Source organism: Aspergillus aculeatus, assembly GCF_001890905.1.
Source record: "Aspergillus aculeatus ATCC 16872 unplaced genomic scaffold ASPACscaffold_6, whole genome shotgun sequence".
Taxonomy (NCBI): Eukaryota; Fungi; Ascomycota; class Eurotiomycetes; order Eurotiales; family Aspergillaceae; genus Aspergillus; species Aspergillus aculeatus.
Genome location: NW_017962981.1, coordinates 284440 through 302326, shown reverse-complemented (window position 1 = coordinate 302326; position 17887 = coordinate 284440). Strand labels below are relative to the sequence as shown.

Here is a 17887-nt window from a genome sequence, read left to right as displayed (position 1 = left end):
GATACAGGCGTAGTGATATCCTGCACTGAGGCACGGATGCATTCGGGTCCATGGAAGCTTGTTGGCAACGACTCTAGACGACTTTACTGGTTAACTTATCGCCATTCCCAGCTGAAGCAAGCCACAGCCATACATCGGGCAAAGCGGTCGAGGGAGCGGTGAGCGTCCCGCCTCAGGCACCGTATCACCTCGGATGTTCGTCTCCGACGTCATGCCGGCGGCGAGCTCGACATTCTTTCTTCGCCCCAGCTACAATTTCTTGATGGGACACTGCGTCTGCATTGAACCTCAACCACCGTGATTGTATCTACTTCCCCAATCACAATGATCCCCACGGTGAGATGTTTGGCCGCGAAGCCCTCGGGCTTTTTCAAACGCAGTATAGATGAGCTTAGCCGCGTCTCCAGAATCGGTGCGTTTTCGCTGTCATTATCTCCACATTATCAGCGAGGCAATTGAATAGTTACTGATTCCAGCGGCCTTCCAGCTTGGAACTCCGAAGCCCTCCACACTCCGACTAAGCCCTACGTCCTCCTCGACTTCGAAGATGCCTCCACCGTTGCCGGCTGCAAGACAATGGCCGACCGCGCCGTCGGGGGCTTCAGCACCGCCAGCCTCGATCATATCCCTGCCGATCCGGCAACGAGCAGCCCGGCGCACGCTCGTTTCCACGGAAGCATTTCTACCAAGTTGCCACAGAACTGGCGCGTCGAGAGAACCGGTACGATTAGCCGCTTTGCACGCGGGCGACCCTCCCAGACACACCCGCGGTTTCCTTTTCCTCCTTCACACCATAAAATGTTTGGGTACCCAGAAAACTGACTACCCCGTCCCACAATAAACAGGCTACGCCGCCTTCCGCAACCAAGACCGCGGCTTCTGGCTCTTCGGCCGACTCTTCTGGGATGTCGACCCGTACGCCTACCTCGCGCTGCGCGTGAAATCCGACGGCCGTCGCTACACGGTCAACATCCAGACCGACTCGATCATCGAGACCGATATCCACCAGCACCGCCTGTACACCCGCCACCACCGCGTGCAGCACCAGCAGCAGTCGGACCGAGACCGAGACCCCTTCTCGCCTTTCACCACCGCCACCGAAGAATCGCCCGAGCTTGCCGACAAGCTCTACCCGCAGGGCATCATCCCGGCCGCGCTGTCGGACGTGCCGCCGGAATCGACGATCATTTCGGCATCGAACAGTGTGACGACGTCCGGGGCGGCGGCGGACGCGACAGGGTGGGAGACGATCCTCCTGCCGTTCAACGCGTTCGTGCGCACGAATTTCGGGCTGGTGGTCGAGCCGCAGACGTCGATCCTGCGGCAGCGCGTGAAGAGTATTGGGATCGGGTTGACGGATCGTGTGGAGGGCCCCTATGATCTGCGGATTCATAAGATCTGGGCGACGAATGGGATGAGTGAGGCGGAGATCGAGGAGGAGAGGCGCATCTGTGGGGCGGATGCGTTGGAGGTCGATGAGGGCGTGCGCACGAACTGGATTGGTGATAACGAACCGTCGTCGTCGGGGTCGGAGTCGGCGCCGAGTGAGGATCAAGCTGCTACAGGTAGTACTCCCGCGGCTCCTGCTCCGGCCTCTAAAGGCCAGAATAAGGGTAAGGGACTGAAGGGACTGCGTGATGAATGGAATTGAACCCCCCTTTAAAAAATGATAGATTGATACCACCACTATGAAATGTACATTGGGAAAATTTGATTATATATCCCTTTTTTTCTTCTCTGGGAGTTTATGAGCGAGCAGTATCTGCTCGCGTTGACTATATACTTTATAATACTACGTGAAGGAGAAAGAATCAGTTGTCCCCACCAGTGATCCGCTCCCACGCCTCGCGGTACTTCTCACTGGTCTTCTGCACGACCTCCTCGCTCATCGCAACCCCCTCCTTGCCCTTCAATCCCTCTTGGACCAACCAATCGCGTAAGAACTGCTTGTCGAAGCTGGCCTGGCCCCTGCCGACCTCGTACGAGTCCTTGGGCCAGAACCGCGACGAGTCCGGCGTGAGCACCTCGTCGGCCAGCACCACCTCGCCGGTCTCCTCATCCACACCGAACTCGAACTTGGTGTCCGCGATGATCACGCCCCGCGTCAGCGCGTACTCGTGCGCGATCTTGTACAGCTGCACCGACAGCGACGCAATGGTGGATGCGTACGGTTCGCCCACGATCTCGACGGCTGTGTCCACGTCAGCATTCCGTCCCAAAAAACAAAGAAAAACACCACCCCCATTTTCCCCCCTCCTTTCATCCGATAGTGAAAAAGGGTGGGGGAGGGAAAGACATACCCTTATCCGGATGAATATTCTCATCATGCTCGCCCAGCTCCGCCTTGGTGCTGGGGGTGTAGATGGGCCCGCCGGGGAAGGCCTCGCTCTCGCGCAAGCCGGCAGCGACGGCGATCCCGTGCACCGTGCCGTGTGTCTGGTACTCCTTCCAGGCGGAGCCGGTGATGTAGCCGCGCACGATCGCCTCGATGGGCAGGATGCGCAGCTTGCGCACCTGCATGCTCCGGTTCTGCAGGACGGGCCGCAGCGCCGCCGGGATCTGCGGCGGCAGGTCCAGCGTCAGGAAGTGCGTGCGCAGCGTCGGGAGGGCCGTCGTCAGGATCTCGAACCATTTGCGCGTGCAGAGGGTCAGGAGGATGCCTTTGTTGGGGATGCCCTGTTTTTTTTTGGTCATTGGATTAGTGGCTGGTAGAGTTGCGGGGGTTGGCTGAGGAAGGGAGGAAGGGGGAAAGGAAGGAGGGGAAAGAGGGGCTGTAAGTGTTTACATTCTGCATGATCACATCGTAGGCGGAGATTCGGTCCGTCGCGATGAAGAGGAGAGTCTTCGAGTCCACCTCATATAGATCGCGGACTTTGCCTCGTGCGATGAGGGGCAGGACACCTTGGAGGTCCGTGGTGGTGTAGGATTCCGTCATGGCGGTTGTATTGATGCCCAAAGATCCAATTGGAGAAGGTGTACGGAAGTAACGGTGGGTAGGATGGGTGGTGGGAGGAAGCTCAATTGCGAGAGTGAGTCAATAGGGAAGATGGGAAATTGCGGGTGACGGGGACGATAACTAAATCGATAAGCTTTTTTTTCTCCCGTGGGCGGGGTTCCTCGGGTGCCTGAGGCAGAACTTTGGCGGGGATCTATACAGCTATACAACCGAAACCACTACAAGAACATATAATTCGTGCTATCCAGGAGCCAAAACGCCATGTAGCATGCAACGCTATACACTCGACTCCGAGCTAGACGCTCAAAAACTTGGGATTGGTTTTTATCAAAGGCTCGTCGAACCATTCCATCACCGGCTGGTCTTCGTTTTCATCGAATATATCAAATCCAAGTTCGTGGCGAGGGTCCGAAAAACGGAATTCTCCCACTATCCTACTGACCATCGCCATACCAAGCATTTCGTCGCTCGTCAGTCGCTTCAGGTTCATGTTATCTATTAGATGTGTGATTCGGCTGGTCCTGGGGACCACGGATATGTTCTGCTGCACGATCCAGGAGAGGATGAGCTGAGCCCGGCCCCGAAAGTTCTTTCTAGACAGCTGGAAAATCTATTCGAGTTGAGTCATTCGACCTTCCAGCATTTTGAAGCACGAGGACTTACATCCGTATCTGTCAATGGTCTCATATGACGGCAATGCGGGCCATCACGGAACGAAGGCTTGCCCCCGAGCGGCTGATGAGCCATGATATGGATTCCCTCCATTTTGCAAAACTCTCGCAGATCGATCTGTGGAAGATAACTGTCGAGTGATTAACTGAGAATCGAGTACGTTCTTTCCCCTCTGAATCACTCACGGATGGAGTTCGACCTGGTTGACAGCGGGTCGGATTCGGGCCGTTTGAAGCAACCTCTTGAGTTTGAGAATGTTGAAATTGCAGACCCCTTGCGACGTCAGAAGTAGTTAGGGCAAGTTAACTTATGATCCTCATACCAATGAGTTTCGCTTTGCCATTGTCGACAAGCCGTTCCATGGCACGCCAGGTTGCAGGATATCGCTTTGATAAAAAGTGATCAACCATAGGCTGGTAAATATGACGTGTCAGCATCGGCTCAGCTGATGTGAAAGTCAGCGTGCACCTTTCCATTGGGTTCTTGCCGGGGCAGATTCTTGTGGCCTTTAACCAGGGCATGTGGAACTGAAGCAGATGATCAATGATTTGCCTGGCTGATTAAATGGCGAGCCTCATCGTACAGTGCATGAGGTAAAGGTCCACTGTACATAGCAGTAGCAGCAGCGGTCAGTCTTTTTGAACAGTTGTCAAGGCCAGTGAAACACTAACCGTAGTCCAGCTTGAGCGCCTTCAAGGTGTGATCAAGAGCACCCTCGACATCGCTAGCACCGTGGCACGTTTGGGGTCTAGTTCATGCGTATTAGAGCGTGATCGGTGTCCACGAGAAGGGGAACTGACAGCTTGGCAGTCACGAAGATCTCTTCTCGAGGAAGCTCACTCTTTTCAATCGCTTCCCCCACCTCCTGCTCGTTTAAATACGCGGCCGCTGTGTCAATGTGGCGATACCCGCACAACAGGCCCTTGTACACGACATCCTTGACCTTCTCGCTGGTCGCATCACCGGGGAATGTGCTCATCCCGAGGGCTGGAATCGTGACCCCCTGGACCGTGAAAGAGACGGGAAGAGAAGTAGGCCTCGTCATGATGGAGATGTTGATTGAGGGTTGAGGAAGGCTGCAAAGTCGACGGAGATCTTGAGATGAGAGCTCAAGATATATAGACGGCGTCGTTTCACCGCACCTTGGGGTTTCGAGACATCGCTTGCCGTCAACCCCGCTTGTGGATGGAGATTTGAAACTAGGAGACATGGTGACCAGGGCCTTACTCGAGTAGCTGAGAAAGAGGGCGCATACGCGCATTAGCAGATGGGTGGGCTAGACGCTATCAGGCAGACTAAGAACCTCATCCCTGTCCGACGCGCAAATCAGATGATGCGCTGTGTTGTGGCTTGCCATAGACCTGCAGGCGATGCCGTGGCCTTTTTGATATATCAAGAGAGCTGTGGTCGAGTATAAGGCTGAGTGGGCGGATGCAAAGACCGGTGTCTCGAGACTGCATAAATTGCAGGCATCATGGTGATTCTCATGCTGTAGTCTCTATCCTTTTCGGGCGAGATACAGGAGCAGCTTTGGATAGTACTCATCGAAGCAATGTGGTCGAGTTATCCGTACTTGCTAGTAGGTAGTCTGGGTACTGTAGCTTGGATGATGTTTGTTGGGAAAGTAGTTTTAGTTAATTAGGTGTAGAGTACTGACTACTAAGTTGGGTAGTCTGTCCTCCTCCTCCTTATCAACAATGGTTGCGGGGACTAGCTTAACTTCCCGAGCACTCCGTACTTTATGCACATCACCCCCTCTCCTGCCAATCTCATCCTTCATTGAGACACTTTCCTGCATCCTAGTCATGAACTGTGCTATTTTGGCCCAACTCAATTCTTTGATGGAAGCTAGTGCGGGTGAGACTGCCGACGGTCTAGCTTATCCCACCGAGGTCGGACAGATTGGACGAGTCGAAAGCCTCGACTGCAAAAGATACCGCACATGCTACATCGGGTCATCGTTTCAAGTCGAAATCACATTAGGATTCGCCGCATATCTACGCGTATGTCTTGAAACATTGGTCATGCGGTCAGCCCTAGACTGGGGTGGCAACGACTGGGCAAAGCTCCCAGGGCAGCATCAAGCGCAACTGACATCACGGGCTACGCAGCTTTGCAATTTTGCGATCATTTGCAGATCCCCGAGACGAAATTATCTCTTTCTTTATCGCGGGACTTTCTTTCCTCTTGGAGAAATCGATGGGGGTAAATTGAAGTTTTCACAAAAGGACGGCAAGCCTGCAGCATGTCAATCCCTTCTTTCTTGAGACATCCTGCCATACAGTACGGAGTACAGCCTCGCCCATCCGTCGTCGTTTTCGACCTTCAGAGTTATGGACCTTTGACTTGCTCAGGGTAGGAGATGCAGCTTTTCAGACTTTCCTCAGCACTTGCTCATCGGCAATTCGGACCGTAATTCCTACCGTTTGTTTGCCCTTTCAAGTCCATGATTATGACCTATGGGTTCACGGTTCGATTGTAAAAGTCTGATACCGAGAAATTGAAATGATTACGTCGCTCGAACCAATCGTGGAGCAATACGAACGACTGCCGTTACTCATAGTGATCTTAAACCGCTCGCTGTTAATTCATCGGATGGCATGATCTCGTCGACATTTCGTGACGCGACGAAATCAAGAGCTGGGGGATTTCAATCACGGAGAGACTCACTCTGCTCTGTTCCAATTTTGATGAGACTGGGTTGATCTTCAGCGATTCGCACACGAGTTAGGGTCTAGCGCGCATGGCGAATGATTTCTGGACCACGGAGGCCCTTGACCGACACGTGGATATGTTTGCCCAAGCTACCACATTCGCCGAGTGGTCAGAAACTTGTCCCAAGCAGCCACAGGGAACTAGAAGGCTCTTCATAAACGGAAGCACGCGGCGCGAAGCTTCACCCTGGGACATCAGATCGAGTTCTTGAGCATTATGGGTTGTGCAATCGCCATTAGCCGTGGTAGCTTATGGCTCGCTGGTTCTTGAATGTATTAATAGCGTAAGTGGAACTCAGTGGTTCTGGTCGGCAATAAATTCAGAGACAACAGCCCGAGTGAGCTCAGCTAAGCGGTGACTCTTGTCACCCTAGACGCCGATGCGCCTCAAGGTGCCCACAACTCCAAAGATCGTCCATGGGCTTTCGTCTTAGTGTGCTTGTGGCTTTCATGGCGCAAGAGAGACGTATAGTGCTATCGGATGTAGAACACACTGCTAAGAGGGAGATGCTTTGGTACCATGCAATGAATACCAGGATTATGTGCATTGCTTTTCGCCAACAGAGCTCACGACTCCCTAGTGCGGACGATTCCTGTTGGATCATTGCCTCCACCATCCGATGCAAGGCCACTGGCTAAGGGCGTTGCGTACTTTCATGAGCTCCGCTCTGAGGACTTATTTTGTTTTTCTCGTTTCTCTGAGAATCAATCTGGTTTTGCACGGAAGACAACCTATCACCAGTTTGCGAGAAAGTGAGCACCAGCACCACCACAACCGTGGGTACTGTTTTCATGTGTGTTGATTCTGGTGATTCTGCGCTACTAGCCCCTAGTGATGCAATGAATCTTCTTTAGCCTATAAGTCAGTCTTAAGTAAACCAAACAAGCCATATCATCGCCGAGCTTTAGTGATATTGGAGAGCTCACAGAGGCCATCAAGTAATGTCAAAATCGAGAACATCAGTTTTCCGGGTTCTCAAGGTGCGCAAATCCCAGTTCCTAACTCAGATAAGGCAGTCACAAAGAGCTTCAGCTGCACTGCTTCGAGACAATTTCTGCTCAGATTGTGATGGTCCCAGGGATTTTGCAGGAGTTCATTCACCATGCACCACTAGTTTAGCTTATGGAGCATTGATGTGGAGCATTGAGAGTCCTCCTGCGCGAGCCGCGGGGGCTCAACGAGAATTTTTAAATCCACAATGTGCTCAGTGGGCATGAAGCTTAGCAGGAAGGGGTGACTGGATATTTGCTACACCGTCGGTGTATTTATTGAAGGGTTGTGGTCAGCCGGACTCCTGGGAGTAGGCCTCGGATTCGACGATGTTTGGAATCCAGAGCTGTTGCGATGACCAAACAGATCACTGTAATCGCTTGGACGGCTTGATAGGATTGATACGATAGGCAGACGCGACAATGCTAGTAGTCTCTGGTCATCGGGCTATCGGGCTATCGCATGTCACTTGAGGTTATCGCCCTCTCGATGCACTCTTTCCAATTTTCAAACATAACGCCAACAAGGGGACGCTTGAGAGGATAGAGCATAACGCGGAGTTCAAGGAACCAAGGAATCAGAAGCGATAAAACAAAAACCATTCACAGAAGGAATTCGCTGGTGGTCACCCACCCAACTACTGACCTCCCGGCGTGTGTGCTGTCACAAGGTTTGGTCTTTCTTCGAAGCAATAATAGCACCATACTCTTGTATCGGCGCTAGTATGCCAGGCTTCTAGTATCTCCCAGGTCATGCTGGTAACTTGGAATGATGTTCCGTGACGACTAATCAAATGCCATACGTGGAGCAGCGTTCTTGCTCGGAAGTGGCAACTTAAGGACCAAACCTAGCACCCTCTGGTACGCTGGCAATGATAAGATCATTTGAAAGAATTACACAGTCGTCTTGAGGATCAATACTGGTACCTGGTGCTTGCGACCTGTAGATGTTATATGTACGATTTCCCAAAAGACTACGGATCTGTGATGGTTCTCATCGGTGGGCTGTAGCCATCCACCAAGCAGGTTCCATACTAGATACATACAGACCTTTCAGTTTGGTTTCCCGATATACACTCTTATATACAATTCTCAACCCCTAGATGCTAAGTCATGCTAGACCAGACCAAAACTGCACACTTGGAAGAAAACCTCCCAGGCTATCTAAGACTTGGTACGAAGTCTCTCGACATCTACTGCATGTCCATTGAGCGGAGGCAGGTGACTTATTTATTGCTCCACTTCCGCTCTATCGTTGACTTTTGACGTGGAGAACCTTTCGATAGAATGTTAGAACTCCAGATAAATATTCAAAGTATCTCAATGAACTGACCATTCCTTGCTCAGGAGCAACAACATCGAAGATCCCTTCCGCAATGCCGCCTGCTCTTATATAAAGAATCATCAGCCTCAGTAGGGCATCGCCGGCAATCATTGCTGAATCTACCTACCTCTACACAGACACGCACTGCAGTGCATCTTGGAGTTCGTACACCGATAAATAATACACCCCCTTCTTCGCAGTCTATTCTCACGAAGCCAGCGGCTGGAGAAAAGCAAAGAAATCAGAGAACTCATTGTGGCTTGATATCAGGATCTTCCGGTGCATCGGGGATCGTCCCATGGACTTGGAAATGAAGGTTCAGAAACTCCTTCCGGGCCATATCGGGCTTGCGCCGGATCGCCACGATCTGTTTGAGGAAATTCTCATTGGCAGACATCTTTCCAAGGCTGGTGTTGGAGTTGAGGTACTACCTAGTAGGTACCGGCAGCTTCTGCGTGACACCATTTGTGGGCGAAGCGGATAATCAAAAGTATGACATATGTAGCAATTCATCACCTCTAGGCCTTTCGGTGACCCCGCTGCCATCCATCTCACTGCCACGCATGCGTATGTATTATTATGTATTGGAGTTAGGATAACCTTACTCAAATCCTATCGCTGACCCCTTCAGCGAGGCTGGTTGCGGTGGGAGTGGGGTTCGCGGGGTGAGTGGGGTGGTGCGGGGGGTGGAGAGAAGTAGACCTGCCTACCGGTATACACATTTATCCTCTTTTCTGCCAGAGATCAATCTCTTCTTGAAGAAATCCTTAGCTCAATAAATTGCTCAAGTATTCGGTGTACTATGGGGAAACAGCGGACATCTCTTGTCGTAACCTAAAGGATACGGATACACGCAACCGGAACAGCAGAACAACGAACAACTTGAGGTCGATAGCATATACTCCGGCATGACACTCACCCCGCCGTTTGTAAATCTTCTATGTTTGCCAAGTCCCTGGCATGGTGGAGCATACTACCGGTAACCCGATCCAGCGCCCCGGCACACCTGGTCGGACGGCCTGAAGAGACTTCATTCCCGTTGGGATTCCTAGGAAATACTCATAATTTAGCATGATTCTCACCCCGTCGGGTGAGTGGGCCCGACCGGTAGTTACTGCACTCAATACTCATAGCAGATCACGCTCCATCAGCCGTGGCATCCGACGCTTGGCTTAATTCAGCATGAAATGGTAGCATACCTATAAAGACCTATCAGTACCATCCTAGAATCTCTAGTCTAACTCCACAAGTCCTCAGAACCTATTGCACTTGAAGAAAACCTCTCAGTTTTGATGCCTTTCCCATACAAGATGGCGTCTATCCGTTCGAAATATCAAACCACTACCTCCGATATCGAAAGCTATACTCGCACAAAACATACTTATATCCCCATGCGGGATGGGGTTGAATTGTGTGCGGACCTCTTCCTACCTTTCTCCGCCTCTAAGGAGGGTGAACAGGTCCCCGTGATCTGCAGCATGGGACCCTATGGTAAAGACATTCATGCATCCACATTCGGACTCCCCAAGACCCCGATTTACGCGGAAATGTACAAGCACATCAAGCCGCTGGGCCCAGATGCTGCGTTTGAGCTATGTGAGCCTACTATCTGGGTACGTGGGCAATATTAACCCTTCCAACGAATCCAATCGATTCCTAATTCCTAATTGTTGTGCGCAGTGTCGGGAATATGGCTATGCTCTGCTCCGGGTTGATGTGCGGGGCGTTGGAGGTAGTCAAGGGAAACTCGACCCCTTTGGTCTGGAGCGCTCTGAAAAGATCCAAGCAGATGCAGAGGGACAAGGTGTTTCAGCCCAAGCAATAAGAAAGATATCAGGACTGACTTTGCTGGCCAGATCTCTATGATGTCGTCGAATGGGCTGCCGTTCAACCCTGGTGTACAGGAAAAGTAGCTTTCTCCGGCATCAGCTACTTCGGCATGGTTGGCTACTGGGCTGCAATGCAGAGACCCCCGCATCTGGCCTGTGTCATGTCATACGAGTCCGCATGCAGTATGTACCAAGCGGCCCGAAGAGGTGGAATCTACAGCAACAACTTTCAGTCCCACTGGTATCACAATATTGTTGTTCCCCACCAGGGTGGAAGGCAGGACGGTACTCTCACAGAAGAACAGTTGGCCGCTAACCGTGTGGACTATCCCAAGCTGCTCACCCTGACAGAATACCCCACAGACGGTGCGTGGGCGGTGTTGGAGAAGGTCCGCAAGCTGTCGGACATCGAAGTACCATTCTACTCCGCGGGGAATTGGACTGATCCTGAGCTTCATTTACCCGGCAACATCCGCGCTTACAACGGCATCTCGTCCCAATATAAATGGTTAGAAATGCATACCGGAAACCATCTGGGCGCGTTCTATGAGCCAGATCACATTGCGCTGCAAAAGAAATTTCTGGACCACTTCCTCTTTGACAAGAAGGCCAATGGCATGCTCGATGTCCCTCGCATTCGCTTGCTACAGCACCACGGTACGGAGACTATCTACCGCGAGAATGAGGTGTCTTTCCCGCCGGCCGACGCCGAGGATGTCAGTTTCTACCTCACCCCAGAGACGAAGTTGTCCTTGGCCCTACCACCCGGGAGCAAAGAGTCCTTTACCTATGCTGGATTCAAAGAGTCTCTCAAATTCTCCTTGGAAACCCCATTTTCGGAATCCTTTGAGCTTTTGGGATCCCCTTACCTCGAGCTCGAAGTGTCTACACAGGCCAAGGATCTCGATCTCTTCGTTTACCTCCGGGCTGTGGACGCCGACGGGAATGTGATCGTGCTTCGTGGAAACCACGGCGAGCCGATGGACACCTTCGCGCGAGGATACTTCCGTCTCTCACACCGGGATGAAGTTGCCAAAGACTTCCTGAAGGAAAAGGTAGTTGCCCAGAGACCCGTGGCACGCTCTGAGGTTACGCAAGGGAAGGTTTACTCGGTCCTCGTGCCTCTGTACCCGGCGGCATTTCTGTTTGACCCGAACCAGAGGCTCGAGCTTGAGATCGGTTCCGTCAACACCCCTAGCACCATTCCTCCGATGCGTCATGAAGGTGGGGATAGGCTTCCGGAACGGTTTGAGGGCGAGAACGTCATCTTTTCGCATGGGAAACTGGTTCTGCCCCGGGTGCGGCGGTGAGTCGGGATGTTCTTGCTAGAGGGGTTCAGGGTTATATCTCCTCAGGAATTTAGCGGTCTTGCAGTTCCGGAAACATCCATGTAGTATAAGGATTAGTTGCGTATGAGTCCATTGTCGATAACCAGAATGGGTTGCGGTATTTTCGGGAAGTGTGTGTGTGTGTGTAAGCCATCAGATTCCTCATTCCAGACGAGCCTGCGCTGGTTATTTTTGTATGGGCGACCTTCTGTGTAAATGTTGATCGGCGCTTAGATCGAAAGACCCGAAGCCATTTTGGTCCACGATAATCCATTGTTCATGACACTGAGTACCCAAGTTTTGATTTCTTCACATCCGATTATTGCCTGTCCGTACCTCACAGACCCGATATCTCTGGTTCGCGAGAGACGATGCAGAGCAGAGCCGAATATATCCAGCTCGACTTGACAAGTTGCAGTTTCGGCAAACCAAATCAAGCTAAAAGAAACGCTACTTTTGAGCATTTCATCACTATTCCTTCTAGCCCATGACGGCAGACATCAGTAGGTACCTTAGTAGATGGTTACCTGTACTCCTCCTGGTCGACTCGAATGGTTCATAGTGAGATCCCTAAGGAGGTTGATGTGATGTTCTACCCCCACATGAGCAAGTTCCCGAGTCCATGGTCATGTGACAGCACGTGATATGGATCATGGGAAAACCAAATGGTTGGTACAACAAACATGTTTACAACAAGTTTACAGCAAGTTTACAACCAGTTGAAGATAGGAAGGGCTCAAGGTACCGGCTGAGAAAAAGGGCCTCCGGCCGATTTATTGACAACTGAGACGAACAAAAATCCTGGCAACGTTCTAAAAGCGAACGCACCCAACCTAGCTGGCAGTTCAGAATAATATTCAAGTCGAGCCACACCCTGTGGTCGTATGTACTAGGCCTTCCTCTACAGCTAAACATATCCACTTCGCCTCTTCTACACCCCCACTTCTCTTCCCTCTATTGTTTACCGCGCTGCAACGTTTCCGCATCGTCATCTTGAAACCTACACTATACGATCGGACCACTGAACAGATAGGAAAGTGGGCTTGCCATCTCCAATCTGCCTGCCGATTCATTTGTCTCGCGTTGGACGACACGATCTACTTCGCGCTGGCTGCAAGCCGCGAAAGACCCGAGAATTCTGTTCAGTTGAGCCGGGCCTGTGCCTGCGAAAGAAAGGTCCACTGTATACAATGTGCAGATAAGAATCAAAATGAGTCGTTATCTCACCCCTTCCAAAGTTGCACTCCTGTGCTTGATTTCCATCTACGTAGATGGCGTCGTCTCCAACTCTTCAGCAATTCATGTGCTTTCATTCCTGGTCTCATGCCTGAGTCCCCTGGACCGGGAGGCGGCCCCCTCCAAAGTGAAGAAAGACACACGAAGCTCCGCGTCAATTACAGACCTTGAAGAATCCCTCCTCGGTCACGCGTCTTCCGTGCCCGGTCGCTCGATATGGGATCTGTTCTTGAAGAAGATTTGGTCCATCGACTCCTGCGATGCGCTGGAGGTATTCTTCGGTGAAATCTCCGACCTCTTAGCCAAAACCAGAGACGAGCAGATTCGGGATCGAGATGCCGGTCTGGCTCCCGATACGAGCTCTACCAAACTCTCTCGGTGCTCGCCCCTGGGGGCATTCGTCCGGCGGTCCCAGTTGGAGTTCACCAGACTACAATTCCACGACTCGGTCAAGCTCTGGAAGGGGTTTGTGAGATACAGGTTGCCGACTTACCGCTCATGGGCGCGGAAAAACCCAGCTGGATCGCAGGCTCCGGTCGACATTAACCTGCTAGAGCTTGGCTTAGATACGACAAGCCATCTTTCTCAAGTGGCCTACGGCCAAATCGATGACGATTCGGAAGACGACAAGTACGTCAGCACGAAAGATGTGGAGCGGCTCCTGGAATTTCAGATCAACGAGTTACAAAGTACTATTGCCATCTCTCCCCTCGATCTATTCTCGCTGCTAATGCACCTCAGGCTTGGGTGGGAGAGTTCCGGATGAGATGAAAGCACAGCTAGAGCGCATCATAGCATCGGGCGTGACGGTGCCTAACTTGATACACTATCTAAGGTAACTCTGTTGTGCCCCCGGTGCCCTTGACGTCGGTGATTGACTGGTTCGTAGATTTCTCGATGCCTGGAGGGCGGGCGACTATCCCTCGTCCTTTGACAACCTCCATCGCTACTTCGACTACACCATGCACAGTCGTGACAGAAGCTCCTATCAGTACGCATTGTTGAATCTTGCCATCCTGCAGGCTGACTATGGGTGCCATGGAGAGGCTGTGTCAGCAATGCAGGAAGCCGTCTCGATTGCGCGTGAATCGCATGACATGAATTGCCTCAACTTCTGCATGAGCTGGCTGTATCATTTCGGCAAAGCTTTCCCCGAGCAGATGAAGGATATACAGAACACCGGCATGCTAGGCAATGAGAAAGAGGGCCTTTCGTTCCTGAAGGCGAAGGCCAAAGAAACGGAGATGTGGAGTCTGCTGAGCACCACGTTGTTGAGTGAAGCGAAGCTCGAGCTGCAACATGTATGCTGTCTTTCTCGACCGCCCAGGTGGTTTACTGACAATGCCTAGGGGGAGAGCCTTGCCGCGTCCATGGAGAACATAATCCGCGCTTCACACTTGAATGTCACGAAGAATCTGATGAACTCAGTGGGCCCGCAGCTTCTACTTCAAGCATCGCTCTTTGGGAGAATAGGTTCTGTTCCCCGACGATAAACATCTGAGCCTTACTGACAATTCAGCAGGAATCACCCATCTATCTTGGCTGAGCAGCGAAATCTTCCGTGAATGCTATGCGAGTCGAGCACCATTTGAAGATTATCTCAAGAGTACATTCCGCAGCTGCCAGCTTGTATGTGGAATCCCCCCACCCCCTCCTCCACTCCTCATCACGACATCTTCGCTAATGACCCAAAGCTCGCACAACAAGGTCGCTACAAGGACATATCCAGCCGCATGGATCAGGTCACGCCTGAAAAGCTTCGATCCCTAAAAGCGAACCAATACTGGACATTCTTCACCGGTGTGCTGCAACTCAAGCGACATATCTACCGGTATCTCTGCTCCCGACAAATCTTTCTTGTGGAAAAAAACCAGACAGTTCCCTAACAACCTCCCAGTGACAACAAAGTAGCCGCCGAGCATCTCCTCTCCCAACTGCAAGCGATCCAACTCCCAGACACCGACATCTCCCTCCTCCTGTCCTTCCTGACGATCGACTTCCGCATCCGCCAGGGCCACTACGCGCGCGCGCTGGAGCTCGTCGAGTCGACCGCGCAATCCATCCACCAGGACAACTTCGACATCTTCAGCCAGGTCAAGCTGCTCTGCCTCAAGGCGCGGATCCTCGAGAAGTCGGGCCACCCGCAGCGCGGCTTCTCCCTCGCCATGCGCGCCGCCAGCATCGCCCACCGGTCGCGCCTCCTGCCCAGTCTGTGGGAGGCCATCTGCGTGTTGGGCGGGGTGCTCCTCAGCCTGCGCGAGTTCGCCGCCGTCGCCGCCATGCTGGAGAGCATCATGCCGCAGGTCCTGGAGGCGGACGACCGCGACCTCGCCGCCCAGGCGTATTCACTGCTCGTGGACGCTAACATGGGTGTCGCGGGGTCCCTTTGGAGTCAGAGTCAGAGTCAGAGCCAGGGGCAGGGGCAGGCCCCGTCGCCCCTCAAGAAAGAGTACTTGAACCGCGCGCTCGGGTACCTGGATTGCGCCTATGAGCAGTACGAGGAGCTCGAGGACATCATGGGGCAATGTGAGATGATGGCGAAGAAGGCGACCGTCATGCATCTGACGGGCGATCCGGTGCTGGCCAACGACTACGCGGCTAAGTACCTCGACCTCAAGAAGCAGCGGCGCCTCGAGTCGGCGGATGTGTAGCCCGTGATGCTGTCGCTCTGTTTTGCATGTCTCTCGAATTCATCAGACCAGAGTCTCCAGTGGGACTGATGTTGCTCTCTCCAATGTCTACTTAGAAACGAGACTCCACTATATTTCAGACGGTAGATCTTACAATAGAACCATACGAAACCTGAAGCACTTATGCCAGGCGAAAATCAAATCGCGCGCGATGGGGACTTGATTTTCCACCCGAACTGACAAAAGCGCAATATACAAAGGAAAAATATAAAAATTGAAGCAGCATTGTGTTGTGTGTGACTCTCTCTTTGTCTCTCTCTCTTTGTCTCTGTCTCTCATTTCATCCCATCCATCTTCTCTCCACTTCCCAGGGTTCCTTTACATTTTGCATGTTCCGCAATAAATGTACATTTGTTCCTTCGGTATCCGCCTCGGAAATAAGTTCCAACAAGGAAACTGATTAGTCCGTCATTTGACCACGGGACCATTTAGGTGGCCTTGTCCTTGTTGTGGTAGTTGACGCTGGAGTTCCAGCTGTAGATCATCAAAGTTAGCAAATCCGAACTGCGATTTGGACGGTAAATCCGTGGTTCCCAGCTTGCGGGGTATTAGGTAGCAACTGGCGCGGGAATTTTGGTGGAGTTGAAGCCAGAAAAGCCGGGAAACTTACAAGATGGTCTATAATATGAATTGAAAATCGATTAGTCAAAACGTCCCCCTAAGCTTTGCATCGATTAGATGACTCACCTTGTCACCGTCACCCCAGGGGAAATTCTTGACACGGATGTTCTGGTAGGGGTACTCGGTGCGCTCCTCAAGAGGAGGCATGTGGTCCCAGTGCTCCCAGTGCTCCTCCCAAAGGTTGTAGGCGTTGAGACCGCCGAGGATCAAGACGGGGACGACGGCGCTGGAGTTTTGTGTAAGTAAAAAGACTTAGGTCGGCTTGGAACAAGGTACTCCGGGGATGGGATCGATTGCTGCTGCCATAGGGGATGGCAAGCAGTGAGGAATAACGCAAACGTACTAGATGGAGAGCTTGCGCCAGAGGTCTGTTGGAGCATTGGAAACAACCCCGTAGAGTTAGCATGATGTGTAGATCCATTGCAGATGGGTAAATCGGTGAAGTTGGAAGTCAATTGGACCCCAATTGGAGACCACTCTTCCCCGAGAAGGGATACGCACCACTGGTAGCAGCAGCGTGGTGCTTGACGGCCTCTCTCTCGCGGTTGAACTCGTTGTCGACAGCCCAGGAGGGGAGCTTGGACTCGGTGTGGTTGAGGCGGCGCTGGACGGCGGCGCGGACCGGAGCAGCACGCAGCTGCTGGGGCAGGCGAAGAAGACTGCGCTGAGCGTACATGGTTGGGGCTTGGTGGTGGTTGTGGACAATGACAATCGGAGTGTGTCTGCTAGTTGTTGGTGTGGAACAACGTACGACGTCTTTGACGGTGGGAATATCAGCGGATGTCGGCCCTGCCGGCTTAACGAACCAAAAGCCGCTTAGTGTCCCCGTGATTCGCTGGTTTCCGGCCACAGGCAGTGCGCCATTATGTCAGCACGAATTCCGCCTCGAATGTTGACCGCCCCGTGATGTCACAGTCACGTGTCGGTCCCATGCTTTCTCGAAGCTCCCGGAGTTAACTTTAACTGGTTGCTGCTTAATCCATGCATCTGAATCGCCGGGGCGGCGATATAATCCAGATACCTCAGAGTTATTTCCTCCACTTTATGCTTCCGGTGGGTATGCGTCGATTAGATCGGTAGAGACGGAATGGGGCTTCGTATTACAACATGGAACGGTGAGTGCGGATCAACAAACATATCGATATGTTGCAAACCATAGCCTGGGCCAAATCATGTACTAATTAGTAACTTGCAGTCAATGGGATCCGGTGTGTGAGCTATGCGTTGTAGCTGCGATTGAATGGCTTGTCACTGACCGACGCAGAAATCCATTCTCCTACGAACCATGGAGAGGCAAGCGGACCTTCGATGTATATCCATCCCTTTGGTCTTCTCGCGCATCAAACTCGAACTAACATGATTAGGCAATGTTTGACATCCTCGAGGCAGACATTGTTGTCTTCCAGGAAACGAAGATTCAACGGAAGGACCTTCGCGATGACATGATTTTGGTTCCAGGATGGGATTGCTATTTCAGCTTGCCTAAGGTGAAGAAAGGCAAGTTTTGTGTGCTTGAGTCTAGTTGTT

The 17887-nt window shown here is 52.1% G+C and overlaps 8 protein-coding genes across 8 annotated transcripts in view; 5 read left to right on the top strand and 3 right to left on the bottom strand.

Annotated features, from left to right (window-relative positions):
* The first annotated feature begins 293 nt into the window (after positions 1 to 293).
* ASPACDRAFT_77575 (CIA30 family protein) lies at positions 294 to 1665 on the top strand. Its single transcript, XM_020204989.1, has 3 exons — positions 294 to 412; positions 488 to 721; positions 846 to 1665. The coding sequence occupies exons 1-3, from the start codon at positions 325 to 327 to the stop codon at positions 1649 to 1651; spliced, it is 1128 nt and encodes a 375-aa protein (XP_020057028.1). The 5' UTR covers positions 294 to 324; the 3' UTR covers positions 1652 to 1665.
* A 25-nt stretch (positions 1666 to 1690) lies between these two features.
* ASPACDRAFT_77574 (phosphoribosylaminoimidazolesuccinocarboxamide synthase) lies at positions 1691 to 2984 on the bottom strand. The gene is made up of 3 exons (XM_020204988.1): positions 2786 to 2984; positions 2301 to 2676; positions 1691 to 2191 (listed from the first exon to the last, which is right to left on the bottom strand). Exons 1-3 carry the CDS (start codon positions 2933 to 2935, stop codon positions 1812 to 1814), a joined length of 906 nt encoding a protein of 301 aa, XP_020057027.1. The 5' UTR covers positions 2936 to 2984; the 3' UTR covers positions 1691 to 1811.
* Positions 2985 to 3251: 267 nt separating this feature from the next.
* On the bottom strand, positions 3252 to 4673 carry ASPACDRAFT_42178 (aldo/keto reductase family protein; the record flags this gene model as incomplete). The annotated part of the gene is made up of 8 exons (XM_020201053.1): positions 3252 to 3566; positions 3620 to 3758; positions 3814 to 3901; positions 3951 to 4041; positions 4097 to 4155; positions 4212 to 4232; positions 4300 to 4376; positions 4429 to 4673. The coding sequence occupies 8 exons, from the start codon at positions 4671 to 4673 to the stop codon at positions 3252 to 3254; spliced, it is 1035 nt and encodes a 344-aa protein (XP_020057026.1).
* A 1959-nt stretch (positions 4674 to 6632) lies between these two features.
* ASPACDRAFT_117024 (uncharacterized protein) lies at positions 6633 to 7127 on the top strand. Its single transcript, XM_020196028.1, has one exon. It carries the CDS (start codon positions 6760 to 6762, stop codon positions 6979 to 6981), a length of 222 nt encoding a protein of 73 aa, XP_020057025.1. The 5' UTR covers positions 6633 to 6759; the 3' UTR covers positions 6982 to 7127.
* A 3160-nt stretch (positions 7128 to 10287) lies between these two features.
* On the top strand, positions 10288 to 12049 carry ASPACDRAFT_77565 (uncharacterized protein). The gene has a single exon (XM_020204987.1). It carries the CDS (start codon positions 10596 to 10598, stop codon positions 11793 to 11795), a length of 1200 nt encoding a protein of 399 aa, XP_020057024.1. The 5' UTR covers positions 10288 to 10595; the 3' UTR covers positions 11796 to 12049.
* Positions 12050 to 13023: 974 nt separating this feature from the next.
* On the top strand, positions 13024 to 15700 carry ASPACDRAFT_27181 (putative anaphase-promoting complex subunit Apc5; the record flags this gene model as incomplete). Its single annotated transcript, XM_020199477.1, has 7 exons — positions 13024 to 13738; positions 13791 to 13884; positions 13939 to 14350; positions 14399 to 14522; positions 14569 to 14678; positions 14744 to 14880; positions 14947 to 15700. The coding sequence occupies 7 exons, from the start codon at positions 13024 to 13026 to the stop codon at positions 15698 to 15700; spliced, it is 2346 nt and encodes a 781-aa protein (XP_020057023.1).
* Positions 15701 to 16167: 467 nt separating this feature from the next.
* ASPACDRAFT_42175 (cytochrome c oxidase subunit VIa) lies at positions 16168 to 17036 on the bottom strand (the record flags this gene model as incomplete). The annotated part of the gene is made up of 5 exons (XM_020201052.1): positions 16168 to 16213; positions 16350 to 16357; positions 16427 to 16586; positions 16704 to 16728; positions 16862 to 17036. The coding sequence occupies 5 exons, from the start codon at positions 17034 to 17036 to the stop codon at positions 16168 to 16170; spliced, it is 414 nt and encodes a 137-aa protein (XP_020057022.1).
* A 400-nt stretch (positions 17037 to 17436) lies between these two features.
* ASPACDRAFT_117017 (DNA-(apurinic or apyrimidinic site) lyase APN2) overlaps positions 17437 to 17887 on the top strand; it is a 3591-nt gene continuing 3140 nt past the window's right edge. The window contains exons 1-3 of the mRNA XM_020196027.1: positions 17437 to 17475; positions 17556 to 17670; positions 17725 to 17857. Of these exons, the coding sequence (XP_020057021.1) occupies positions 17468 to 17475; positions 17556 to 17670; positions 17725 to 17857 (256 nt within the window). The 5' untranslated portion in view covers positions 17437 to 17467. The remainder of the gene's footprint in view (positions 17476 to 17555; positions 17671 to 17724; positions 17858 to 17887) is intronic.

Excerpts from the sequence above, each read along its gene's own strand:
- ASPACDRAFT_77575 (XM_020204989.1), top strand. The coding sequence starts at position 325 with ATGATCCCCACGGTGAGATGTTTGGCCGCGAAGCCCTCGGGCTTTTTC. Across the intron at positions 413-487 it reads TAGCCGCGTCTCCAGAATCG|CTTGGAACTCCGAAGCCCTC; the intron begins GTGCGTTTTCGC and ends GCGGCCTTCCAG. Across the intron at positions 722-845 it reads CTGGCGCGTCGAGAGAACCG|GCTACGCCGCCTTCCGCAAC; the intron begins GTACGATTAGCC and ends CACAATAAACAG.
- ASPACDRAFT_77574 (XM_020204988.1), bottom strand. The coding sequence starts at position 2,935 with ATGACGGAATCCTACACCACCACGGACCTCCAAGGTGTCCTGCCCCTC. Across the intron at positions 2,677-2,785 it reads ACGATGTGATCATGCAGAAT|GGCATCCCCAACAAAGGCAT; the intron begins GTAAACACTTAC and ends AAAAAAAAACAG. Across the intron at positions 2,192-2,300 it reads GAATATTCATCCGGATAAGG|CCGTCGAGATCGTGGGCGAA; the intron begins GTATGTCTTTCC and ends ACGTGGACACAG.
- ASPACDRAFT_117024 (XM_020196028.1), top strand. The coding sequence starts at position 6,760 with ATGGGCTTTCGTCTTAGTGTGCTTGTGGCTTTCATGGCGCAAGAGAGA.
- ASPACDRAFT_77565 (XM_020204987.1), top strand. The coding sequence starts at position 10,596 with ATGGTTGGCTACTGGGCTGCAATGCAGAGACCCCCGCATCTGGCCTGT.